Source organism: Ursus arctos, unplaced genomic scaffold (assembly GCF_023065955.2).
Source record: "Ursus arctos isolate Adak ecotype North America unplaced genomic scaffold, UrsArc2.0 scaffold_28, whole genome shotgun sequence".
Classification (NCBI taxonomy): Eukaryota; Metazoa; Chordata; class Mammalia; order Carnivora; family Ursidae; genus Ursus; species Ursus arctos.
The window spans coordinates 2,872,941-2,900,528 of record NW_026622963.1 but is presented as its reverse complement, the minus strand read 5'-3'; the positions used below and the strand labels follow the sequence as shown (position 1 = coordinate 2,900,528).

General features: G+C 48.8%; 1 protein-coding gene across 4 annotated transcripts in view; it reads right to left on the bottom strand.

The window, feature by feature from the left end:
* The window catches only part of MAP2K1 (mitogen-activated protein kinase kinase 1), a 95,837-nt gene that overhangs the window by 7,499 nt on the left and 60,750 nt on the right, over positions 1-27,588 (bottom strand). For all 4 annotated transcript variants that reach the window (XM_057303649.1, XM_057303650.1, XM_026478355.4 and 1 more), the window contains 3 exons: positions 21,462-21,539; positions 20,847-20,898; positions 627-751 (listed from right to left, as the gene is read on the bottom strand). In XM_057303649.1, the coding sequence (XP_057159632.1) occupies positions 627-751; positions 20,847-20,898; positions 21,462-21,539 (255 nt within the window). The remainder of the gene's footprint in view (positions 1-626; positions 752-20,846; positions 20,899-21,461; positions 21,540-27,588) is intronic.

The following is a 27,588-nucleotide window of genomic DNA, read 5'->3' as shown; positions in this document are numbered from 1 at the left end:
CAAGGAGACCTGGCTTTCAATCCAGGCTCTGCATCCGGCTTTCCTCATCTCTAGAACGGGAGCGAGCAATCACCCGCACTTCCCGGGGCACCCACAGAGAACAAATGCCATCACTCAAGGATGTGGAAGAGAACGCAGAAAATACCTTGGGAGCTGGGATGCCCCAGCCTCTGCGTCTGCCCCTCGGATTGATCCGTGCCTGCGCTCACTGCCACCTCCATGGAGGTCCCCACTCACCCTAACGCCCCTCTACGCCGGCACTCACCCAGAGTCCCATTTCCCCCTCTCTGAATCCTTCTCTGGAGCACACCAGCCATTCACCCACCCATTCGGTCAACCAAACATCAGCCTACTCACCAAGCACTCCCCGGGCACCTACCAGATGCCAGGCACCAAGGGACAACTGAGACGACCCCCCACCGCCACCCGTGGCCTGCCCCCGCGAAGCTCGTGGCATGGGGGCGAGAGGAGAACATGCTGATGCTGCCACGTTCTCAGGGAGGGACGGTGATGCCTCCTCCCTCATTTCTTCCTCCTCCACCCCATCGCCCAGCTCAGGTTCTGGCTCCATGGGGGAAGCCACCCACCAGGCAAGATGCATGAGAAATGGAACCCGCTGCTCATACCGACATGTAGGACCTTGTGCCCACGAAGGAGTTGGCCATGGAGTCGATGAGCTGCCCACTGACCCCAAAGTCACAGAGCTTGATCTCCCCACGGGAGTTCACGAGGATGTTGGAAGGCTTGACATCTGCAGGGGAGAGAACACAGAAAACGTGGGAGTTGACACAGGTGGACTGGGGCAGGGGAAGGGCCAACACCATCCAGACAGACCAGCCCTGACCGTGAGTCCAAGGACCTGGAGCCATCGCATAGCCAGCCCCTGGCTTGCAAGCACTGGACACCAAGGTCCCTTATTCCCCCTTGTTCAGGGTTCAGGAAAGGATGGTCAGGAGAGGAAATGCCAACCTGTGGTACAAGCAGGACAGAAAGTCGGTGGATTTCCACTCCTTGAGACTTGAACACATGACCCACAGGAGGTGGTCAGTTACCATAAATAATCGATTTCAAACTCTGTTGCTTCAGTCACCCTTACTGGCAAGACCGAGTATCTATGGTTGGATCATAAGGGAGGAAGAAAAACACAATAAGACCTGTATGCTTGCTGAGGCTACAGACCAAAGACTAAAGAGCTGGGATGGGGGCACGAACTTCGATTCTTGACTGTGATACCAAGCACAGAGCATGTGGGTTTTCTGAGTATGTGTGGCAGAGACTGGGAGCTGCCTCATGATGGACTTTCTCAGAAGTCATTTCCCAAACAGCCTCCTGAGTGGCAGCCGACTGTCAGTCCAGAAGAGCCCCTCGCTGCCCTGTGGGGCCCAGGCGCGTTAGTGCCCCCAGAACCAGCCCCGACCCTTTCCCTGCACTCAGACCCTCCCTACTTCCCACCCGGCTGCCCCCATCACCAGCAGGTCACTGGCCCTTCCCTTTGCAGAGGGAGGTGAACTTCCAAATGTTTTTCTTCCCCATTTCCCCTGTAAAGTGAGCAAAGCAGGGTCAAGTTGTTCTCATTTACAGGTGGGGAAATGAGGCTGGGACTTGTAAAAGTTCCCAGGCCAGGGTTTTGTGGGCAGACATCAGCAATGAGACCCACTAAATAAGCAGGCCATACCCAGGGGCAAAGCATAAACCAGACAGGCAGTCTTTGACAGAAGTAAGAGAGACACTATTATAGAATATCTAGAGAATTAGAGGAAAAAACCAAATCCCCATAAGCCAAAATGACTAGAATCATACCCCCATTTTATCGTTTTTCCTTTCAGTACTCTCAGATGAATGCTTTTACAAGCACACCTCAGAGATCTGGCAGGTTCGGGTCCAGACCACCGTAAGAAAGTATCACAATAAAGAGAATCAAATGAATTTTGGGGGGTTTCCTGGTGCATATAAAAGTTATGTTGGGGCACCTGGGTGGCTCACTTGGTTAAGCAGCTGACTTCAGCTCAGGTCATGATCACAGGGTCCTGGAATCGAGCCCCGAGTCCGGGGTGGGGGGGCGGTGGTGGAAATCCCTGCTCAGCAGGGAGTCTGCTTCTCCCGCTCCTTCTGCTCCCCACCCCTCTGCTCTTCTCACTCTCTCTCTCTCAAATATTTTTTTTAAGTTATGCTTACACTAGACGGTAGTCCATTAAGTATACAGCAGCATTATGTCTAAAAAAAAAGATGTACATACCTGAGTTTAAAAATACTTTATTGCTAAAAAATGCTAACTATTACCTAAGCTTCCGGCAAGGCATATTCACTGATCACAGACCATGACAAATATGATAATGAAAAATTCAAGAATTACCAAAATGTGACCCAGAGACATGAAGTGAGCAAATGCTGCTGGAAAAATGGTACAGACTTGCTTGACAAAGGACCGATGCAAATGTCAATTTGTAAAAAATGCAATATTTGCAAAGCACAATAAAATGATATATGCTTGTATTCATCCTTAAAGAGATTCTAACACGTCTATGTAAGTATCTTTCCAAGGGTAAAGTGGAAAAAGGAAAAAAAAAAAACAACCCTCTTGTATCCTAATAAATCTTTCCCTTGCCCCGCCCTCCTCAGCCCTCATTCCCGAGGCTGGGTCAAGTCATACGCACCCTGCTCAGCCTCCCCACTGTAAGCCTGGAGCCAGGACGGGAACGGGCACACACTAGGGGCTCCAAAACCCTTGCGAAGGAACGGCTCTGAACTCACCGTGTACACACACGCGCACTCAGAGCCACTGGTGTGGTCTCCCCAAGACCCATCCCTCATCATGGCACCAGACACGAGACCTTTCCCAACCCCTTGGCGCCCTCCCTGTGTCTCCTACACACAGACATCAGAAGTAACCTGAGAGGGAATCTGGTTCCTCCCCTTCAGTCTCAGGTCCAGAACGGGCTAGGAACTTGTCCCAGGTCACACAGCAAAACTGGGTGCAGCTGGAACTAGAAGTCAGACCTTCTCTGATACCTAGGCCTGTCCTCTTCCCACCCACCCCCCTCCCACATGACCCAACTCTGCTCCCCTCAGCCACTTCCGGCCATGCAGCCTCCTGTGGACTCACTTCAGACACATGGGGAGATCGTCAACTTCAGGTCGTCGGGGACTGACTTGTCTTCAGTTTCTTCCCCACACCCAGAATTAGGACAGGCTCCGACAAATACTTCCAGCTGAGGAGCGACTGGTCCCCATCCACACAGGGCTGTGGCCCTCCTCAAACAGAGGACAGACGCCTGAACCCAGAGGTTAGTGTTCAGGATGCAGCCGGGGACAGCAGGCGGCAGGCCAGAGCTGGTGACAGCTGGCTGCGAGACGCTGCTCGAGGGAGGTGCCGTGGGGAGAGCACACGCGGGCCACTCCAACACCAACCGCTTTTCACACGTGCCACCGAAGGCTCCGGCCCTTCTCCCCTGCACCTGGACCACCAAGCTGGGGGCTCTCTCAGCCCCCGAATGTGCCCAAGGCAGGTTAGGCCCTGTTTTCAAACAAAAGAGCAGCCCCGCCTAAGAGACCTGTGTTCAGATCCCCGCCCGGCCACCTGCAGCCTTGAGCCCGTCCCTCTGCTGCCCTAGCGCCGGCCCGCCTGTCCGTGATGCGGCGGTAGCAGTCCTGGCGCTCGTGACCTCACCCGATGGTGCCCAGGACCGACCTGGTGCGGGGTGGGCATTTACACAGCACACGGCACACAGCGACAAAGGATCCTTTCACAGGCCGCCCCCCACGATGAGCTGATGAGCCGTTCACAGCACCAGACCCCTGCTTCCTCCCTCCGCGACAGAGAGCAGCCCCCACCCCTCCACTCCCACCCGGGTTTTCATTCTCTCTCTTTTTTTTTTTTTTTAAAGATTTTATTTATTTGAGAGAGACAGAGAGCACAAGCAGGGGGAGCAGCAGAGGGAGAGGGAGAAGCAGGCTCCCCGCCGAGCAGGGAGCCGGATCCCAGGACCCCAGGACCACGACTGGAGTGAAGGAAGGCAGACGCTTAACCGACTGAGCCACCCAGGCGCCCCGCACCCGGTGCTCCTTCCTCTGCCGGCTCGGAGGCTGGTCTGCAGGCTGCAGCCGCTGCGCGGGAGGGGCCGCCCGGCCTCGGTCACTGCTTGGATCCTTCCATTCACACAGCAAGCAAGCCTCTTCTCCAAACTTACATAACACCGCTTTCCTCCATCCCTGGCTGTCAGCTCCGGCCTCCCCCACCGCTGGGGAACAACACCGCCTGGGAGTCTGCAGAGACTGGGGGGAGGCACACCCGGGGAGCCACACGCACGGCACACGGCCACACCCGGTGACCTGGAAGGGCTGACGAGAAGCTGCTTGCAGACCTGGGCCTCTAGATCACTCAACTCCGGAGCAAGGCGCTGAGCCACCAGGCCGGCCGTGCTTCCCCCGGCGGCCCCAGGCCAGTCAAGGCTCTTCTCCGGGGGCAGAAGAGGTCCATGTCGCACAAGTCCACACAGATTGCTTTCTCCGCCTCTCGGCATCCCACCTTTGCTCTCCACAGTCCCTGCCCTCCGTCCTCTGTCCTGTGCTGTCTTCCTCCTCAGGTGGGACAGCGCCTGCCTCTCGGCCTGCCTTTCCAAGCCTGCCACTGCTCCCACCTCACCTCTCCAGCTTCCTGCTGCGACCAGGCCCCCCGGGGCCACCTCCCTGAGCTCAGGCTGCCCCTCTAACTGTGCTGACGCCTGCAGGTGAAACGTGCGCCTTTCCCACTCACCCTCCTAGAGCCCTGGGAGGCTGGTTTCATCGGGCTCCCTCCCACAGCTTTCCCAGCTGCAACCTCAGCCACTGTTCAAATCACAGGCCCAGGCCCCCTCTACTTCCCGAGGCCTCTTCCAGGCCTTGGGTTCCCTTTCTCACCCCCCCAATATCAAGAGGGCGAGGCTGGGAGGAGCCCCAGAACCTGGTGGGCTAGGCTGCATTGTGAAGGAAGCATCCAGCATCCACGGGGTCTCCAGGCTGACTGACAAGCTTCCCCAGGGAACTTTTGAGAGGCGAAGGTTTGTGGCCCCAACCCTGCTCAGCCCCTGCAACAATGAGGACGGGTAAGCCCTCCTTCTCCAAAAACAAACAAGGAGGTTTTATGAAAAAACTAAGTGGATGAAGCATTTTCTTCTCTCCTTTTTTCTGCCCCAGTAATAACCACTGTGCAAAGCCTTCTGATTCTTCCCCCAAAAGCACATGATTTTAACTTAATTTCTGGGCATTATCTACCCCTGTAAAACAAAGGGTTTGGATTAAGTAATTCGGTGGATCATTTTTTTTACTCTATAAACACTTACAGCTGAGCGACAAGTAAAAAGGACCCAGTTCCTGTCCATGTCCTCAAGGCCATCATCACCAGGGGAGACAGAACATGAAAAGTGACAAGAACGAGTGCATGTGGGTATAATGGTAAGGGCAATGCTCCCAACTCTGAATGCTTCCAACCAGCCAGGCTCAACGTCAGCCTGACTAGGGGGCAAGGTCCTTCGCAGGCAGATGAAGCAAGGTGAGCGTCAGCCCCCCAAAGGGTCCTATATTCGAGTAACCTCATTTTGTTTGACAGAGAAGAATATCACAGGAAGTTGCATTCCCTATGGGGGTGGGGCAGGGGCGCAAGATGGAAGGAGATGGGGCATGAAGGAGAGAGGGTCAGGGGAGCAGGGGAGGGAATGCGCAGCACAGGGGAAACAGAAGGAGGAGAAAAGAAATGAGGGCCCCAGAGAAGCAAGCTGGGTGACACCTGGAAGCCAGACTCCGGCTGGTGTGTGACAAAGGCTAAATCCAAAAGTGAGATGACTCTGGATAAGTGAGTGAAAGGTTAAAGAAACAAAGGCAAATGAGATTTTTAAATGGTAACTTTAGGCCTCAAATGACCTCTTCTGAGCAACCCTGGTAGATCCCTCTTAACCCTTCTCTAAAGGTGAAGAAACAGAAGGGAAAGGTGGCCGACCCGGGTATGTCAAATCATGGTCTCCACAGAGCCACCTCCAGTTACCTCAGCCATGACCTCAGGGAGCCAATTAAACAGCAAAGATAATTAACATTCAGAGAAAAGCCCAAACCCTTCAATTAGCCACGCACTGTAACCTCCTTCTCCCACCCAACCTTCCCCAGGAGCACAGCTTCCCCCCTCGCGGCCTTCCCCCAGCCAAGGAGAAGGGATGTAGCTGCAAGGCTAGGGTGGGGGGATGGGCCTGGGGAGACACCACAACCAGCTCTGGGTCATCGAGGACCTCCTATGCCGGGCCTTTTAAATGCACAGTCCTCCTTGACCCTCAGCAACGGCGAGAAGCAAGCACCGTCCACCCCCGTGTACAGATGACAAGCGCAGAGGCCCCGAGTCAGGGGCGCGTCCGCCAAGATGACGCACGGAGCTAACCGCAGAGGCTACAGCAGTGCTCGGGCTCGTGTTCTCAGAGCCTAGATGACAGGGCAGATGGTGAGCGGTACTCCAAAGTTTCAGCAAGGCCATTATTCAGGTGCCGGTGATCGTGGTCAGAAGGTACAAACATCAGTTATAAGGTAAATACTCCTGGGATGTAACGTACAACATGGTGACTGTAGTTGACTATACTGGATCGTACATTTGAAAGTTGCTAAGAGACTACATCTTTTTTTTTTTTTTTAAAGAACTCTTCTCCACCCAACCTAGGGCTCAAACTCACAACTCCAGGATCAGGACTTGCATGACCGAGCCAGCCAGGCGCCCCTGCCAGGACATCTTAAAAGTTTTCATCACAAGAAAAATAAATGTAATCACGTGGCGATGAATATTAGCTCAACTTACTGCGGTGATCGTTTCCCAACAGATACACCCACCAGATCAGCAAGCCGTACGCCCGGAACCAACGGTGTTACAGGCCGATCACCTCTCGGTATTTTTAAGGCCGTGGTTGGGGAAGAGGGTCACTCACATTATAGACGTAACAAGCTTTATCTGGGAACAGGATCGGACTTGGGATTGACAAATCCCTGATGTCCGGTTGGGAGAGAGAAGGCTTCTCTGCTCCGGGTGAGTGAGCGCGTCCTCCTCCGCTCCGGGGCACTGTCCCGCATGCAGAAACTTGCTGAACCGGAACCGGAGGCCGCTTCCCACCTCCTGCTGCCTAACAACGGAGTTCAACCAGGGAACTTTCGGAGCACGTGGGCCAGGTCCTGACAAGCAGCTACTTTTCTCGCTCCACTTCTTACAACCCAGGCCACCAAGTCCAAGTGCAATTGAATTTCTCTTCTTCCCTCCCGAGATTCCTTAGCTACGAAATGCTTTCATCTTCTACCTTTACGCACCCCTTTCTGCAAATTCAATGTTCGTCTCCTGACCCGAAAGGCTCGCAAATGCTAACAATTAAATGAGACAATACTGGGAGCGTTCAGAATCCATTTCTCTTTTTCAGAATTTGGTTTTCATTAGTACTTGCCATTCTAAGAAATGGTCAACATTTTTAAAACAGGATGTCACAAAAGCCACAGCAAAAGGTATAGGGGTTATACTCAAGAAAGTCGGGGGTGGGGGTGGGGAAGAGACAGCAAAAGGAAAAGAAAAAGGAGCAGTCATGGGAAAAGCTTATGGGTCCTGGTTCTTGGTCTCTCATTTTCAATCACCCCCTAATAATATTTGACAGAGCAGCCCCATTTTACAGATACAGAAATCAAGGCTTAAGGAGACAGATGTCCCTTGCCAAAGATCCCAACGTAACTTTTCCATTAAAAGAAACTGACTCCAGGCTCCTGGGTGGCTCAGTCGGCTCAGCATCTGCTTTCGCCTCAGGTCATGATCCTGGAGTCCCAGAATCGAGCCTCACATCAGGCTCCCTGCTCAGTGGGAAGCCTGCTTCTCCCTCTGCCCCTCAAACGGCTCACGCTCTCTCTCTCTCTCTCTCTCTCCAATAAATAAATACAGAAAATCTTTTTAAAACGACAGAAATAAAGAAACTGCCTCCAAGCACACATTTCCCTTTGCAGGCTGCAGCCTAATTCAGAGGACAGCAGATCGGTGGTCTATCACAAAGCCAATCACCCACCTGCCGGCAGGAAAACAACGCTGACTAACTTGGATACTTCTCCACAATTCAAAAAAGGGAAATTAGCTAAAAAACCTGTTCTGACCTGCTGAAAGCTAAGTCTGCTCAGCAGCAGGAGAGGGGGAGAAAAGACACTGGGAAAAGGAAAGGTAGAGAGAGCTAGAGAGCTGCTCATTTTAGATGCTAAGTGAGAGAGAATTTCTAGTAACATCACTGTATTTATGGTGGCCCAGACTGCACCAAAGTAACACATGACCATTTGTGCCTGGGTCACAAGTCCCCATCATGCTCCAGAGAAGTCTGGAAAGAAGGTCAAGAGGCCACTCATCAGTCATTTCTAGCTCAACTTGGGACAGGCCCCTATAAAAAGGCACTTAGCAGAGTGTGTTTGCTGATTTAAGGACAAATGTGAGCCAGATGGACGGGACGGTCTTTGTGGAGTCTCCTGACCAGAGCCCTCCCCACACCACACACTCTTCTTTGGGAGAAGTGTTCTTCCTTCCCGCCAGCCAACGGCTCCACGTGGCCATCACAGAAAACACTGACCCCGGGCCCTGACACAGGGCAGGTCACTCACTGCCCCCATCCCCCACCAAGGTGATCCCAGCAGGTCCAGGCACATGACCCACAGCAGGCCAATCAGTCCTTCCTCAGGATTTTATCACAGAAGGCGAGGGGCTCTTCCTTCCCTGATAATCAGACAAAAGCCAGAGACAATGCTTCCCACACAGTAGTCAGCCAAAAGGACAGAATAAAGTCAACATCGGGAAGAGAAACCAATGACAGTGCTAAGGGCATCTTTTACACATATATAACAGCTAATGACATTTGAGGCCCTGGACACCATGATCCCTCAGGACAGCTGCATTCTCATCCTCCCTGGGGTTTGCTTCCATTACTGTCTGAGCTAATTAGTGTTCACTAACCAGCAAGAATCCTCCTATTCACTGGTCCTTATGAACTGGTGTCAAAAATTACATTATTAATAGTGGGCACATAGTGTGGTGTGGAAATGGCACCGCCAACTTTGGAGTTTGGCACAGCTGGTTTGAATCCTGGCTCTACCACTCACGAGCTCCAAGTCAGGACTAGAAGCTTCTTAGGAGGCCAGCATTGATGTTCAATGGACTTTTAAACACCACAGCCTTGAGGCAAATGTTACACACACGTGCTCCTAGGGTTTCATCTGATCCTGAGGACAGTTCCAGGAGATGGAGAAGGGAGAGATTAGCCCTACATGAAGGGGGAAGGTGAGGCTCAGAGATGATGACTCCGGCAGGATCACTCAGGGAGCCGATGACTGAGCTGGAGGGAACTTTCTATAAGGTTCTGTGGGCAGCCAGGATGAGGGAGAAAGAGGGACTCAGTGCCTGCCACTACCATCCAATGACAGCACCATACACACTTCACAGGCAGAAGACACTTCTCTCCAGTGATAAACCTGGAAATGTGCTGTTTCCAAATGGAAACAGAAAACCCCACCACATCTGTTTCTCATTAATTTGGTGCTATCAAGCCGCACGCTGGTTGCCCGCCTCATGCTACGCGGTCACTCTGCGGTGCTGGGCATCCTAAGCTGGGCTCCATCTTGGGTGATGGTTAATGACATCTGCTCTTGCTTGGTCACCAGACTGCTGAATCAGACACGCTCTCCTGGGTCCATGGTCCTCCTCAGGAAGTTACCTGTAACTGAGGAGAGTGGCAGTCCCAGCCCCGGCTTTCCCTTAGAAATGAGGCTTTGTGACGTGAGAAGGAACAGGACACAGCTCTCCCAGGATTACCTCAGCCTGGGCCAACAGGCCTTTCCTAAAGGGACCAGGTACAGCCCTGCGGCCCGAGCTTGGGCCTCACGCTCCCCTGCACCACAGGCGGCTTGGGAAGGGTCACGGAGCAAGCCTTGTAACTCCCTTCCCCTCCCCACCTGAATGCACCAGCACCTGCCCTTGCTCCCCAGGGGCTTCCCGGAATAAACCCTGACCACCTCTCTCCCACCTGCTCCCCTCCCCCCACACCGAGCTACTCTCCTGACTCGGACCCACCTTCCCTCTCACTGGACCACGGCCACGGCCTCCTAACTGACCACTCTCCCCCTCCGGCTCATCTTAGCCACAGCACCAGGGCCCTCTTCTTCCCCTTCCTTCCCTGTTAGGAGTCCTCCCTTGTTCCCCACCGTCTATGATCATGTCCAGCTCCTGAGCAGGACTGGGAAAGACCCCCCTCGAGTGCTTCAAGCGTTCCTCACCGGACTCCCACCACTCGCCGGCAGGAGCCTACGCAACCCGAACGACTCGCTATTTCCTGTGTTTTCTGCCAGTGCGCCACGATTCCTGTGTCCCCTCTACCTGGGATTCCTTCCCCTGACACGGCCACTGCGTAACGTCTCCCTTCGCTGCAAAGCTCAGCGCGTGTCACGCCCCCTCCACCGTGCTTCCCTGGGGGACGGAGGAAGCACTCGCCCTCCGCCAACGGCCCATCTGCCTCGCTTGAAGAGCTAAGAGACACTCATCTGGAGCCATAATCCATCGCTGTGGGTCTAGCGGCTGAGATAATTCTAGAGAGAACGTGACTCACATTTCTCACCAAGACACCAGCATGCTGGATCCTAGCTACTAATTAGCCACTCTCTGTTACTTTCTCTCCATCTGTAAGGTGGAGCAGTCTAGACAGAGTTCAAAGGCGTCGGTTTTTCCTGTAAATTCACTGCCGCCCTGGGGCTGTCACCACATGACTGATGGGTAAGACTAGAGGAAAGGAAGCAGGAGTGCAGCTCGGCCACCTCCCGCACGCCCCAGGGCAGCCTACAGATGCAGGCGCAGGGGACACGCCCCTGCCACCCAGACAGGGACTGCAGTCAGGACAGAAGCCCCTGTGCAGCCTCAGGGGCCACCGTGCCCTTCTGCTCAGGGAAGCCTGGCAGGACACCAGAAAAGGCCCGGCAGGGAGGACAGAAGAAGCCATTCAGAAACGCACCACAGGTGAGTCCGCCACAAACAGCCTGTAAAACAACAACAGAACGAAAACACACTTGGGCCACTCCCAGTCTTGCCTATCGGTACCCACAGCGAGAGGAAGACGTCAGGAGTCTAAACCCTGACCTGGCTGAGGACAGGTTCCTCCGGAGGCTGCTGCCAGTGCACCCACGCCATGCTCTGGAGACCCCAGCTGCCCCCAGGACTGGGATCCAAAAACACTCTCAGAGTTTCGGCAGAAGCCGGAACTCATTCGGACCTGACAGCTCCCTGGGCAAGAAGGAACCTTCGCCGAGCGTCCTCCTGGCCGGACGGCCCCCAGTACAAGCTCCTCTAGCTCTGAAGAGAGCCATGGGCCGTGCAGCCCCTCAGAGATCGAGGCCGGCCGTGCCAGGGCGCTGCGGGCCCGGGCCACTCATCCCACACGGCACGTAGCGATCGGGCAGGCCACACGCTGCCCCATCTGACGGAGGAAAAGAAACACCAGTTGAGGCAACATTTAAAACTAGTCTTGGCATTTATTAATCTTCATCAGCCAGCAACTGCAAGGCAGACAGGTTGTATAAACTATCAATTTAACTTACATAATGTCTCTTCAGAGTCTTGCTCAAGATAAGACCTTGATTAGTGGAGTGGGATAAAAAGAACGACAGGCTGGCAACGGGAATCACTTCTCTTATGGCAGGAAGCAGGGCTGCATCCTTAGGACCCCCACCTCCCGCCCCGCAACTCACAGCCTAACCACCTGAGTCAGCTTTTCGTGCACCAGACCTAAGCGGTCCTGCCACAGGGAGTGGGAAGACCACCTCGAAACCTTTGTGGTTAATTCCTTTCCAAGCTTCAGGATCAGGGAAAAACCGTCTCTCCTACCTATGCCGTCCATCATGTTTTCACCAAGAACTCAGGGCTGAAAACCTTAGGGCTGAGTCTTGTGCTTAAATTCTAAAGTTTCCACAGTCAGGGAATTTACCTCCCCCTTAAAACTCAGTAGTCAGGAAGCTTTTTCTGTAAAAGACCACAGAGCAAATATTTTTAGGCTCTGAGGGCCATACGGTCTCTTTCACAAGCAACCACTCACCTTTGCCATTATAGCACAAACACGGTCACAGAAAACACTTAAATAAGCATGCTATGTTCCAACAAACTTCATTATGGACACTGAAATTTGAATTTCACAAAATTATCACATGTCACAAAATTCTAAAAAACAATTCTGGGCTTGCAGGCCCTACAAAAATAGGCAGTAGACCATATGTGGCCTGTGGGCCACCCGTCTGCCCACCTCTGCTTAAATGTTTAATTATTGTTTTGATCTGTTAACAGTTTTTTGTCTTTCTGACCCAGTGCTTAATCGTATTTGTAGTGAAAAATAATTTTTCTTCCTAATTTGCTAGCTTTCAGCATCTGTTCCTCCTCCCCACCTTCTAGTAATAAAACCCCTCTTTTCTTTTGGGGTATGCTCCTCCCAACAAGTGTTTCTGCTAGGGTGCCAACCAAGAAGCCCCATCTATGCCGCCAGGGTGTGGGCTTAGAATCCCAGATGGCCAGCCAGACTAACTAGGCCCTGGAACACGGTGATTGGCCCCGAAGTGGGCGGGCACTCCAAGCACAGCCAATCAGTGATTCAAGCCTGCAGGAGAGTGGGCAGAGCTCTTTCTCTGGAACAGAGCATTAAGGCCTGGGGCTAGTGCGGTCCGTGCCGCCCCCAGTGAAAAGACTCCAACTGTAAAGGAGGCCCACACCCAGAGGAGTAAGGCCGAGAGGTAACAGGGTCCTGAGACTGTCATTTCAACCCCATATTCATCCCTGCCTTCCAACAGGTAACCCACGCCAATACATTCCCTATTTTGATTAAGTAATCTTGCATTGGATTTCTGACACAACCAAAGAATCCTGACTAATTATATCACATCAAATTCTATTTGCAAGTTGGCAGGGTAGCGATTTATGCATAAAAAATGACACTGGCTGTGTTCCACCATGTATTTAGAATCCCTTTTCCCCTACTAGACTCCAAGCTCCTGGAGGACACAATTCATTTCTGAGCCATCTTTATGCCCTCTGTAGTGATTCACTCATACCTTGCACTTGGTATTCTATGAATATTATACAAATATTGCTTTCCTTGGATGGGGGAAGCAACAGTCAGAAGAAGGGCAAATAAACATGGAGGAACATATGCATGTACCTACCCATGACTATACACCAGAACGTTACTCAGAGATTCCAGACACAACTTAACTCCTGGGGGGCTCAGAGATCTAACACCCACTCCCTGATCAACAGCCCACAAACCATACACTCCAGGCTGAGCCACACAGGCTGCTTCACCCTTTGAACCCCCAAGGGAAAGAGAATACGATGTCTACACAACACCAGGACAGACCCACAGAGGACTTCAACTACTTGACCTCAGTCTGTTCTTTCTAATTGATGAAGTTCTTCTTTCCAGCTCATCTTCTAACTCAGGCAAAAGACCTGCAGGGCAAAGTATCCTATGATGGGAACTATCCCCTCAAGCAACAGGGACTGCCCTGACGCCAGCAAGACCCCGTGTGACTGACCCCAAGACAATGATCAACCTGACCTTTATTGCCCATCTGCATGTACCCACCGACCTTTGTCCCACATTTTCCTTATATAAACCTGAAAGTGGGGCCCCTGGGTGGCTCGGTCAGTTAAGCATCTGCCTTCAGCTCAGGTCACGATCCCAGGACCCTGGGATCAAGTCCCGCATTGGGCTCCCCGCTCACTGCGGAGTCTGCTTCTCCCTCTGCCTCTCCCCCTGGCTTGTGGCCCCCTGCTTGCTCACTCTCTCTCTCAAATAAATTAATAAAATCTTAAAAAAAAAAAAAAAACCCACCTGAAAGTATTTTCAGCACTTTGGAGACGCTAGCCCACTATCTTCCTGGTGTCAGCCTCACTGGAATAAATTCCTTTCTTTTTTCACCACCAGTCCCTCCTCTGTCTTTGGATTTTGTCAGCAGCCGGTGGCCAAACCTGGTCTGTTTGGAACCCCCAGAGCCCGGTGCTCTTGCACCCCTGCGCCCCGGCTACAGGATCACAGCGGACCGGTTCCCTGAAAACGAAGAGTCCAGAACAGCTGGCCATCACTTCAGACACTGGGAACATCAGCTCTCCTGGTCCTGCCCACAAAGTCCCGCTCTGTGGCAGCAAAGACAAATCACTTCAGCAACGAGGGTGACCACCTGGTTCGCACCAGCATGGACACATCAGAAATGTCGGAAAGCCAGCCACATGCACGCCCCGGGCAGGGTATCTCACTAGGACCAAGGGGCCCTCAACTCACCCAGTCGACTAAAGATAAATGAAAAACTTTCAAGAGACCGCTGCCTAGCTGGAAAAACAGGACCTCAATGGCACCTGAAAACAGTCAGTCTCCCCCAACTACTACCAGTATGGCTCTTCCTCTCACCGAAAAAGCAACTGGTGAGCACAGGTGTGCCTAGTTTTCTATCACCGACATTAGTCCCACACTGGCCATGAGGCTAAGAAGGCCGACCGGGCCCAGCAGCAGCAACCGGTGGAAGCTAGCTGGGGGCTGAGCGCAGCGGCTTTTCTGCTCACGCAGCCCAGCCTCCCGACCAGAGGAGCCCTGGGCCCTGCCCCGCTCAAGTGTGTGGGTCCAGCTTCTCAAAAACTTCTCTGAACCTTTACGCGTCTTGAGGCGCTTAAACAAGCGTCTGGCAACCATAAAAACCTACTAATTCATCTGCGAATTAACATATACGTGGACGAGGTCAGTCAAGCACTATTTTAAGCGCTTTGCAGGCATTGTCTCAAGCCTCACAGCCCTGGAGGCAGACGATTTCCTCCATTCCCCTGAGGTGTGGAGACGATAAATAACTTGCCCAAGGTTTCACATTAAGTAGCACAGGCAGAATTCAAACACTGACCTTTTGTCACTAGGATAGAATGAAGAAACTGTGGCCATAATATTTTGTAGCTGCTCCCAAGGAGACAGAAGCTATCCCGCTACATTTTCAGGCCTAACTTGATCACGTGACTTTTTTTTTTTTTTTTTAAAGCCAACAGGCCATTCACAAACCTGAGGGAAGCAGAGGTTTAAATGGTGCTTGATTAGGGTTACCCCCTCCTACTACTTCAGTACTAGTTTCAACCCCAAGACCATCGTGGAAGGAAGCCAGGGCGTTAGTGTTTCAGAGGATGAGTGAAAACATGAGGCAAGAGGCCCAACCAACCCACAAAATTATAGAGAGTAATACACTGCTGTTTTTTCTCTATTTTTTTTTTTAAAGATATTTGAGTGAGAGAGAGAGAGCAGGGGGAGGGGCAGAGAGACAGAGAATCTTGAGCAGACTCCGAGCTGAGCACGGGGCCTGACATGGGACTCGATCTCACGACCCATGAGATCATGACCTGAACCAAAACCAAGAGCCGGATGCTCAACAGACTGAGACCCCAGGCGCCTCTATACACTGCTATTTTTAAACTACTAAGTGCTGGGACGCCTGGGTGGCTCAGTCGGTTAAGTGTCTGCCTTCAGCTCAAGTCACGATACCAGAGTCCTGGGATGGAGCCCCACATCGTGCTCCCTGCTCGGTGGGGAGTCTGCTTCTCCCTCTGCCTGCTGTTCCCCCTGCTTGTGCTCTCACTCTTTCTCTCTGACAAATACAATCTTTATAAAAAAAAATGAAAAAGGAAAAGAAAAAAATAAACTACTAAGTGTTGGGCTGGTTTATTCCACAGCAAAAGCTGACTGAAATACTCAGTAAGACATCACCAGTGAATCAATATCAACAAGTAGGAATAAAGAAACATGTGAGGCAGAGAAAAAGCCTCCTCATTCTTCCCCATTTCTCCTCAAGGGCATAATGAGAAGAAACGGAGTTTAGATTTCATGAGAAAAAGAATATATTTAGACCAGAGGAAAAACTTACTGGCACCAAGGAAGCCTAAAGACAGAGGCAGGGAGACTGATTGTCCCACTGTCACCCTAACTCAGGTTTCCAGGAATCATCGACTCATTGTTCTTCTTGCTCAGGAATCACGTTGTGCAAGAATACCCTTCCTCAGCCCGGGCCTCCCAGTGAATTCTCTCAGGGCTTCTGGAGAAGACGCACGACAGCGGGAGTCTGAAACGCGGACAGCCAGGCCAAGCTGTCTGCGCACGCCGCACATTGGAGCAGAAGTCCCAGTGACTTCCCTTCTTGGCTGAGCAAGGAACGAACTCTCCACCAGAGAGATCTGTCCAGAGACCCATCTGGCTCACAGAGCAGCTCTCCATGCCAAAGAGCGGTAACTGGCGGAGCCAGAAAAGAAATTCCTGAGAAAGTGGGGGCAGCACCAGGCAAAAGGGAAAAGCAAGTTGGTTATTCCAGGAAGGAGCTGAAACTTTCCTTTCTCTGGAAATAACGTTCGAGCTCTCCATCAAACACCCAGAGCACGGGACGTGGAAGGCAGCGGGAAGAGAAAAACACAGGCCTGGATTAATGACTGTGTTAGGAGCAGGAGACACGCTTCTTGGCCCAGTTTCACTGTTGACTCCTGTGTGTTCTGGAACAAGTTAATCACACATCCACCCGTTCAACAACCCTTGCAGGGCGAGCCATTCTCTGCTGTTATGCTAGGGGCTGGGGATACAGAGATGAATGAGACACGGCCCCTGACTTGAAGACACTCACAGACCAGTGAGAGAATAACAAACTCTGAGCCGTAGTTTCCACATGTGCAATACAGGCAAAAGAGACCTATCCCGAGGTCGCTGTGACCAATAAATGAGAAAAGTAGCTAACGCACATAATACAGCACTTGGTATATTACAGGCCCTTGATAAACAGTCATTATTTATCACAGTAAGAAAGGGACGGACACTTTGCCAAAGGAATACAGACGCAAAGCACTTCATCTGCTTTGGGAAGGGGCTGGTTCATGGGAACGCTTCTTGGAAGAGCTGTCTGAACTAAACAGTGACATTATTACTATAGTAACAATATAACTAAGCTAAACAGTAACATTATTTACTAATGATTTATGTGAGGCAGCCCTTTTAATTCTCACAAATATACGAAATACATGTGTAATTTGCAATTACTGCCCTTTGCCATGAACTCTCCTCATTTTACGGACGAATAAATAACTCAGAGTTTATATAACCCACATGTAAGAGACTTAAGACTTGAACTTTAACTGGCAGAGTCCCAAGCCTCAGGGTTATACCTGAAAAGACCAGCAGACTTAGCCTAGAAAAGGTATGAGAATGGGGGGGGGGGGGAGTAAGCATTCCCAGGAAAGGCAGTAATAAGCAAAAGCGAGGAGCACACAAAGGTCCAGCTCATAAAAGGAATTCAGTCTTATTGGGTATCAATTTCTTCACAAACTACATAAAGGCAGAAGGAAGGCAATTTACGTTAGACCCCTCTATGCAAACCATTTTGTTAGCTGCTTTCTGAATGTTATTTCCTGAATCCTCACAGCAACCTAGGAGTAGCCAAGAGGATTCCATTTTATAGATGATACAATGGCTTTCCTCCACCAACCCTTCAACAACACTGACGGTCCCTCTTGGGTCCCTCTAAGTGAGATTTATGTCATTTGCAGCCCTCGAACACAGCCCCATGCTCAAGAAACGTTAATTTCTCCTCTCCTTTCAGCTACTCCTATTTCCTAGAAACAAGTACACTAGAATATTCTATCTTGGAATTCAGAGGTCTTAAAAAAAAACAAAATCAAGATCCATATAATGCTGGAAAACTGCTCCCCACACAAGTCATACCGTACCTCCTTATTGATACCTTTCTTGTCACTACAAAAAAGGACAAAATGGTAGCTAGCGCAGTTAGAAAGTAGAAAGCGTTCTACAATTTTGCATTTTAACTGTATAGTTTGACGCGTTCTGTATAAAGTATACACCTGTGAACCCGTCACCAAAATCAGGATTTAATATTTTGATTACTCCAGAAAGTTCCCTCATATTCCTTTGAAGGCGATCCCCACTCCAGCCCCCAACACCCTCAGGCAACCAGTAATCTACTTTTTACTATGTTACTGTGGATTAATTACATTTGTCCTAGATAGACATACACGTGGGATCATACAGTATGTATTCCTTTGTCTAGGGCTTCTTCTACTCAGCGTAATGTTTTTGAGAGGTGTATCAACAGTTTGTTCATTTTTATTGTTGAGTTGCATTCTGTTGTTTAAATATATCAAAATGTGTTTATTCACTCATCTGGTGATGAATATTTTGTTTGTTCTAGTTTGGGGCTATTGTGAATAAAGATGCTATGAGCATTTGTGCACAAGTCTTTATGTGGACAAATGTATTCATTTCTAAGTCAATACTGAGATGTGGGGTTGATGGATTGGTTGTATGGCTTAATTTTAAAAGAAACTACTAAACCCTCTTTCAAAGTGATTGTCCCTTTTCTTGGTTGCTTTTAAGAAACTTGCTTTATCACTGTTTTCAGCAACTTCACTTTTTTTTTCTTTTTTGGTTTTTCACAGCTTTACTAGTATATAATTTTCTCTTTTTTAAAGATTTATTTATTTACTTGAGAGAGAAAAAGAGAGAGAACAAGCCCAGGAGGGGCAGAGGGAGAGAGAGAATCTCAAGCAGACTCCCTACTGAGCTCAGAGCTTGAAACAGGGCTCGATCCCACCCACGAATGACCCTGAGATCGTGACCTGAACTGAAAGCAAGAATCAGATGTTTAACTGAGCCACCCAGGCACCCCTATTGGTATGTAACTTTCATACAATAAACCCCATATACTTAAAGTGTATCATTTGATGAATATATGTATGTGATCATCATCACAATCAAGATTATAAACATATTACCCTCCAAAGTTTCCTCGTGCCCCTCTAGGTCTTCCCTTCCCCCCTTCCTTCATTCCCCAGGCAACCAGTGGTTTACATTTCATCACTACAGATCAGCTTGTAATTTCTAGAATTATATAAATGGAATCATACAGGGGCGCCTGGGTGGCTCAGTTGGTGAAGCGTCTGCCTTCAGCTCAGGTCATGATCCCAGGGTCCTGGGATCGAGCCTCACATCGGACTCCCTGCTCAGCAGGCAGTCTGCTTGTCCCTCTGCCCCTACCCCCCTTCTACTCCCTCCTTCCCTCTCTCTCTCTCAAATAAAATCTTAAAAAAAAAAAAAAAAAAACAGTACAAACTATTTCCATCTATGTAAAACAGAGAAAGCAACAGCAAATCTATAGTGACAGAAAGCACACCAGTGGTTGCCCGAGGGTCTAAGGAGAAATGAAGAACAGAAGCACAAGGGTACTTCTGGGGTGGTGCAAATGTTCTATCTCAATGTGGTGGTAGATGCATGCACGGCTTTACCGAACAGCAGACCTTCCGCTAAAGTGGCTGTATTTTATGGTATATAAATTATACCTCTGTCAAGTTTATTAGGAAAAAATTAAAAAGCTGAGGTAGCCAGAGGACAGAAAAATGGAGACCATAGGGCTGTGGACCACGTGCGTCCGGCCAAGGTGTGCTAGCGGGGACAGGTACGAGGAGGGAGGGCCGCGGAGTCAGGTGGGCTGAGGGAATCGACCGGCCAGCTTAGGAGCCAAAGTAGATTAGGTGATACGTTCTAAAATTGGTATTTTTTCAAACACTATAAAATATGCATGACATAAAAGTTACCATTTTAACCATTCTTAAGCACAGAGTTCTGGCACTAAATGCATTCATGCTGTTATGCACCCGCCACCATCAGGGTTGTTCAGGTGTCGGTTTTGCTTGAACTGATTTGTAGATTGAAGGCCATCCCACTGAAAATCCCAATAACCTTTTTTTTGTAGACTCGACAAATTATATCTAAAATGGAAATGGAAATGCAAAGGAGCTAGAACAGCCAAAACAACTTTGAAGAAGAAAAACAAAGTTGGGGCACTGAGACTACCTGATTTCCAGATTTATTATAAAGCTGCGATAATCAGTGGTGGCGTGGTGGTGTGAAGCTAACCACAACAGATCGAATGGAACAGAAGGAATAACTCAGAAATAGGCATGTCCATGTACCGTCAGTTGAGTTTTGACAAAGATTCCGAGGTACTTCAATAGAGGAAGAATAATCTTATCAAATATCGCTCCACCGGCTGTATATCCATATGCACAAAAATGAGCCCGTGCTTATCCAACTCTCGGTGGGCCTCAGATCTAACTATATTATTACAGCCATAAACCTTCTGAAAGAACATACATTATCATAGTGCCATCTGTTTCAGCAAAGAGTTTTTAAATAGGTCACAAAAGGCACAACAAAGTCTAAAGGAAAAATCAAGAAACTGAACTTCATCTCAATAAAAAACATTTGCTTTTCAAAAGATACAAAAGCGAAAAGGCAAGTCGCAGACTAAGTGAAAATATTGGCAAAACATTTATCTGTCAAGTAGCATTGTTTAGAATATACAAAGATCTCTTAAAATTTAATAACAAAAAGATAACCCCATTGGAAAAGAGGAAACCTTTGAATGGATGCCCTACTGATGAGATATATGGGGGGCACATAAGCACGTGAAAAGACATTGAACATCATTAGTCATTAGGGAGACGTAAATTCAGATCACAGTGAGATATCCCTCCACACCTACCTGAATGTCTACAGACTGCATGTCAGGAGAATGCAACTCTAGATCTCAGGGTCACGAGTTCAAGCCCCATGTTGGACATAAAGCTTACTTCAAACTAAATAACTAACGAACTAGTCAAAGACTTGTCATAAAGATTAAAAACACTATTCAATGGTTTTTACACCAAAACACAAAAGAGGATGCAACAACTTTTCGATTTCAGCTAAAATTGAAAACATAATAACTAGCAAGTAACTTCTTACCTCTGTGCATAATCTTGTGCTTCTCCCTCAGGTAAGTCAGACCTTTTATTACCTAGAGGAAAGACAATATCACAAGATGGGAAACTGAAATGGGGGTGGTTAGACGGCCTCTGTATTTTAAAATGATCTAGAAAATATTTCATCTAACGTCACAAATTTGCCTTCTTCCCTTATTTTTTATTCGATTTTTAACCTGTCTTATCAAGAAACCACCTTTTTACATGGTATAGAGTTACTTTAAGCAACACTGATTATTGCAAGTTTAGACAACTTGAAAAACCCCTGTGCTCGAATTCAGTTTTTTTCTAAAGCTGCAATATAAAAAGAGGCTTTCTCACGCTGCAAATGGGAATTCTTTTGGACACCCTGTCCTATTTCTGCAGACACAGATTTTAATATAAAGAAAGTCACTTTTCTGGTTCTGATGAGAGAGAAAGAGAGAGAGAATATTGTATGTAGAATCTAGACAGGGAAAATTCTAGCAAGAAGACCCTACTATTCTTATAAACTTTCCCTTGATTGACTTACTATCTTCCTCCCTTGTCTATTTCCTGCCAACTCATTAACTTCTCAACGAGAGGGGCTTGGAAGAAAAAAATCGCACAACATACTCACAGCAATGCTAACTTTTCCTAAAATTTGTTCAGGAATTCTTCCAGCTTTCTTCAGGACTTGATCCAAGGAACCCCCATCCTAAGAAAAAGAACACCAGTCCATTTAGTGACAGTGTTTCTAACTATTCTTTCAAGTGTTAAACTTCAGCAGGGAAGTGTATCTCACACGTGCCAAATCCCCCTGGAAGGGTACCCTTTGATTTGTTCCAGACCACAAAGACAGAAATGCAAAACATTGTGGGAGGGATCAAATAACCAAAAACTCAAATCGTACAAAAAATCGTTAAACAACTACCAATTCAGGGATCAAAATAAGCTTTGTTGGGGCACTTGGCTGACTCAGTGGGTAGATCACATGACTCTTGATCTTGGAATTTTGAGTTCAAACCCCACATTGGGTGCAGAGATTACTTAAAAATAAAATCTTAAAAAAAAAAAAAAAAAAAGGTTTGCACTGAACTGACAGAACAGTATACGGTTAGGACCAGAGGCTCTAGAGGCAAACTGTCTAAATTCACATCCCACAACTCTGCCACTTACTATCAAGGGAACTTTGACCGTGTTACTCAACTTGTAAAATGGGGGTGATATTTTAAGTCTACTAGAATAATCATAGGGCTATTAAACAAGCTAATACGTATAAAGCACTCAGGACGTCATCTAGCCCACAGTAAATGCTCGATAAATGTCAGCCATTTTAGCACCAGCATGTAAGTCACAACTTGCATTTGGTATTATCCTTAAAAATAATAGTTAATAAAATCAAAAGAAAAATGTCACAGAAAGCAATAATTCATTCCATAAACCCTACCAAGTGTCATGAACTGTGATAGGTTCTATGGAGGACAGAGGTACAAAAAAAGACCTAGTTCCCATCCTCAATAAATGCACAGGGGCGCCTGGGTAGTTCAGTGAGTTAAGTGTCTGCTTTCGGCTCAGGTCATGATCCCAGGGGTCCTGGAATTGAGTCCCATGTCGGGCTCCCTGCTCAGCAGGTAGTCTGCTTCTCCCTCTCCCTCTGCTCCTCTGCCCCTTCTCCCTACCCTCCCTCCCCGGCTCATGCTCTCTCACTCGCTCTCAAATAAATAAATAAAATCCTTAAAAAAAATAAATGTACAAACTAGAAGGGTAAATATATAATTCTTAATATAATAAAATAATAAATTATTAAGAAAAGTGTTACACATGTAGAAAAGAAAGTAATTCTGACTTCACTTTAGAAAATGGCATTTGTTGGCTAAAATTAACAAGTCAGGAAACACCAGATGTTGGCAAGGATGCAGAGAAAGGGGAACCCCCTTACACTGTTGGTGGGAATACAAACTGGTACAGCCACTCTGGAAAATAGTACAGAGGTTCCTTAAAAACTGAAAAATAGAGGGGCGCCTGGGTGGCACAGCAGTTAAAGCGTCTGCCTTCGGCTCAGGGCGTGATCCTGGCATTGTGGGATCGAGCCCCACATCAGGCTCCTCTGCTGTGAGCCTGTTTCTTCCTCTCCCACTCCCCCTGCTTGTGTTCCCTCTCTCACTGGCTGTCTCTATCTTTGTCAAATAAATAAACAAAATCTTTAAAAAAAAAAAAAAGTGAAAAATAGAGCCACCCTATGACCAAGCAATTGCACCATACAAGGCAGGGAACAAACAGTTGAATGAGGAGAACAGACATCACTACAGATGCTCAGAGGAGGAATGATTCCTGGACAAAGCAGCTAAGGAAAGAACTGGCAGGGAAAAGCAGGCAGAGGGAGAAGGAGACTCCCCACTGAGCAAGGAGCCCTACGCAGGGCTTGATCCCAGGACCTTGGGATCATGACCTGAGCCAAAAGCACATGCCCAACCTACTAAGCCAGCCAGGCACCCCATATTCCCACTTTTACAGACATAAACAAGCGTTCATGTACACACACAAAACCAGAACATCCAAAACATTACCGATGGTTATTTCTAGTCTAGGTAGTAAGATGATGAGGGATTTTTGTTGTGTGATAGTTTCTTCTTTGTGCTATTTTTTTTTTAAAGATTTTATTTATTTATTTGACAGAGACAGACAGCCATCGAGAGAGGGAACACAAGCAGGGGGAGTGGGAGAGGAAGAAGCAGGCTCCCGGCAGAGGAGCCAGATGCGGGACTCGATCCCAGAACGCTGGGATCACGCCCTGAGCCGAAGGCAGATGCTTAACGACTGTGCCGCCCAGGCGCCCCCTTTGCGCTTTTTTATTTCTAAATTTTCCACAATGAATAAATGTTTTCCTCTTTAAATTACTGAATTCCTTTATGAAAGTGGAGAATTAAATCTACAAATCAATTAACAGTACCAAGTGTCCAGTTTGTGCAAAGGCTAAGACAGATACCACACTGCTTTCTTTCTAAAAGAGCTGAGAAAATAAGATTCATTCAGGGATACAGACCTCTCAAGAAATGTCTCCTAAAACAATGCTAAAAATAGATTATCCACTTAAAAATCCTAGGCTTATGGAAAGGAGCATTTGGACCAATCACTCTCTGTCACGGTCAACTCTGGATCACAGAAGCTGACGGAAAAGAAAGCAATGCAGGTGTGACCTGTCAGATGCACACCAGTACCCCAAACAGGTTTGTCTTCCAATCAGAAGTAATGGTGGGTGGGCCAATCAACCAAAGAGCACAATGGAAGATTCTGAAATTCAACCTAAAATATCCTATGTGCCAGAATTCCCACACAGACATGAGCAGAATCATTAATCTAGAACCAAACAGAACGCCCCTACAAACCCATTTATTTTCCAAGAGTCCTTGGAAGAGCCCTACCCACGCTGTGATCCGGGCTGAGTTTTGAGTCACCCTGTGAGCCTGGCTGCTTTCACAATGCCATAGGCCCCTCGTGGCCAAATCAGGACATCAGAGCCCAGGTAACCACACCCAAGTCAGCAGGCTTCTAGAAACATGATAGCACCTCTCAATTTCCTTTACCAATGGGAAGAGGGACTCCAGTGCAGAAAGTTCCTGAGCCATTTCTCTTTTGCTTCCAGTTGGATGTGGTTTCAGATCCTTTGTTTGATCGGCTTTGCCTAATTATCAGGGAGGACCATGCAGTTAAAACTAGGTAACAAAGCAACTCTGTCAAAATCTGACTCAGGGGACGCCTGGGTGGCTCAGTCGTTAAGCGTCTGCCTTTGGCTCAGGGCGTGATCCCAGCGTTCTGGGATCAAGCCCCACATCTGGCTCCTCCAACGGGAGCCTGCTTCTTCCTCTCCCACTCCCCCTGCTTGTGTTCCCTCTCTCGCTGGCTGTCTGTCTCTGTCAAATAAATAAATAAATCTTAAAAAAAAAAGAGGAAGAAGAAGAAGAAGCACTGAGGAGAAAACATTAAAAAAAAAAATCTGACTCAGATGAGGTAGAAATGCTAACCCCTCGGTTCTCAGGTTCCACAGCCTAGGACAGAGGGCAGCCTGGCTCACAGCTTCCTTGGGGATTGTGGTGAATATTCCTATTAAAGAGGAAGAAACCTTGGCTCTCTTTCCTTTCGCCTCCTTCCCAGCTATAAGCAGACTTACAGTGTGAACAATGTGATTATTAGCGAGATTTAGGAAGCATGAACCACAGTCACAATTACCCAGAGCTGCCTGCAACTCACCTTACAACCTTTTAATTTCACTTCACTGTTGCCAAGGACTTGCCTTCCTTGACTAAAGCTGATGAAATTGTGCCTATTTTTAGAAGCTAATTATTAAGTAAATCAATGGTGCTTTTGTGAAGGTTTTCTATAGAAGAGACAAATGCTTTATGGAGGGAAAAAAAAAAAAAAAAGCTCAAAAGCTTTTACTCCTGCATGAGAACCATCCACCCTGAACCCTGAGTTCTCTGGTTGCTCAGCTACCCCCTGAGCAGGAATCTATTCCCCCCAAGGCAGGAGCATTCCTATCCTGATCAGGGGCATCCGTTTACCCCTCGGGTCTCAAAAATTCAGACTGGGCAGTGCAAGCACAGCTTCCTTCTAGCAAAGGTCAGCCCCTGACTGAGTGCTTTAGAAGATGGGGCTCAATGGATGCCAGAGACACAAATTCATTTTAAAATGCATCTAAGAAATGATGCGAGCAAGGGATTAGGTGGGCAATATGTGGTAAAGCAAATACGGCAGAGTGGTGACTGCAGAACTGCACGGGGGTTTCACAGTGTACATTACTCCTTGCTGTGTTTGCAACTGTCTCAATAAAGTGTTGGGGGAAAATGTGAGTGACAAAGAACACACAGAGACAGTGACATAGACGCCAAGAATCTCCGAAGTTGGGAGGTGGCTCATGAACAGAGCTCTACGTGACAACACCTTTGAAATGTGGAAGCTGAGACAGAACAGAAATCCCCGAAGAGAAGTGGCTGCTGGCAGAGTCAGAGAGTTTTCCTGTCAGGGGAGGCCAGGACAGGAGCGCTCCTGCAGGAAGGCCCGCTCAGGCACGCAGAGGCAGTGAGAGCGTCCAGGGCTAGAGCAGAAAGCTCCTCTGGAGCGTGGCTGCTTGCACTCCAGGCCGCAGCAGCTTCACTGCACGGCCCCGTCTCTGGCGTTCTGACCTCTCCACTAGCATCAGCAGACCTGTCCAGCTGGGCCTGTGGATACCCAGGAACGGAACACCCGAGGCCTAACTCTTCCTGCGGCGCCCCAGGCCTGACCGTGCCCTCCGCATCTGGGCCTCCTTCACTCGGCCCCTCAACACGTTTCAGCCAACAGGTGCCAGACACTGTGCCTGGTCTTCAAAAGGCTTTGACCCTCCCAGCTTCTGAGGGCCAGTTTTCCAGGCTCAGGCTCCCCGGGGTAACTCCAGAGACATCTGCATATGTGGGAAGACCCCACCCTGCCCACAGGGCCAAATCCATGAGCGGAAAACTGACCTGCAGATGCTGGAAAGGGACTGAGAGAAAGGGAAACTAACCCTTGTCATGTCCTGAGTCCTCTTGTCCTCCTGGAGGGAAAGGCTGGGTGGGAAGGACAGAGCAAGAGGCACGCAAGTTGTGATCAGTATCTATGAATCCAGAGTGAATAAAGGATTCCAGAATGAGGAAGCCTCACTACGGGTGCATTTAAGACAAATAAAAAGACTGAACTCCACGTGGCAAGAGGCGACATAAAGCTAAAAGAACAGGTTCCAGCATGTTCTGAATAAAGGAAAAGGCCACTGGCTATCAATGTTTGGGGCCTAATCCTAACCTCTGAAGTAAGCACCCTGGAGTTCAACGATGCTCACCCTATAAATAGTATCCTGGTTCCTCTAACAAAGGGCGAATGCTGAGTGACACAGAACGTGGAGGTAACTCAGGAAATTACCTGATGGGTCAGAAGACAGCAGGCATGAGATGACACAGAGCCAGTGCTCAGAAGCCCTTCCATCCACACTGACACTCCTCACCTAAGAAGGCCCTAGAGCACAGCCATCCAGCCTGTGAACAGCTCTGGGGAGCAGAGTCTCCATCCCCCCAGCCGCCCCCGCGGCACCCTGCACATTACAGGCACTACAAGTAAATGTTTGTGAAGGCGAACCCACGCTAACTAATGTAGACCCTGACTGGTCACAAGTGCCCCAAACCACAGAGATTCGAGGGGTTAGCGGCGGGGGGAGCCCCCAGAGAAGAGCTGGTCCAAACATTTCTCTGCACAGATGAGAAAATCCTGAGACAGCACGAAATTTAAAGAAAGCAGACCTGGTTAGAGTCACTAGTTAGAATTAAGCTGACATTTACTGGTTATAGAACGTAGACTAATAACGAAGCCTCTCGAGGCCTAATTCCCTCCATCCACCACCGTGGGGAAGTTGTTCCACACTGTGTCTCACAGGAGAGGGCTGATGTGATTAACAATTTACATAACATGGAAAGGACTCGCCAAGTGGTGGAAAATGGGAGAGCTAATTACTATTCTGTCTAGCCATGCCCCCACCCGCCGTCAATTATTGTGGCCACACCTAAGAGGAAAAAGGCTCCTCTGGCCTTTCCCGTCACTGCTTTCTCACCATTACCTCCAGCCTCTTCCCCTTCTAGTTTTCAAGGACCTCCACTGCCAGTTACACATCTTCATCCAAAACTCGGGGCTAGAGCTAGAAAACCAACCATCATCAGCACAAAGAGCCCAAGAAACCCAAAGCGTAAGGAACAGCCCCCTCC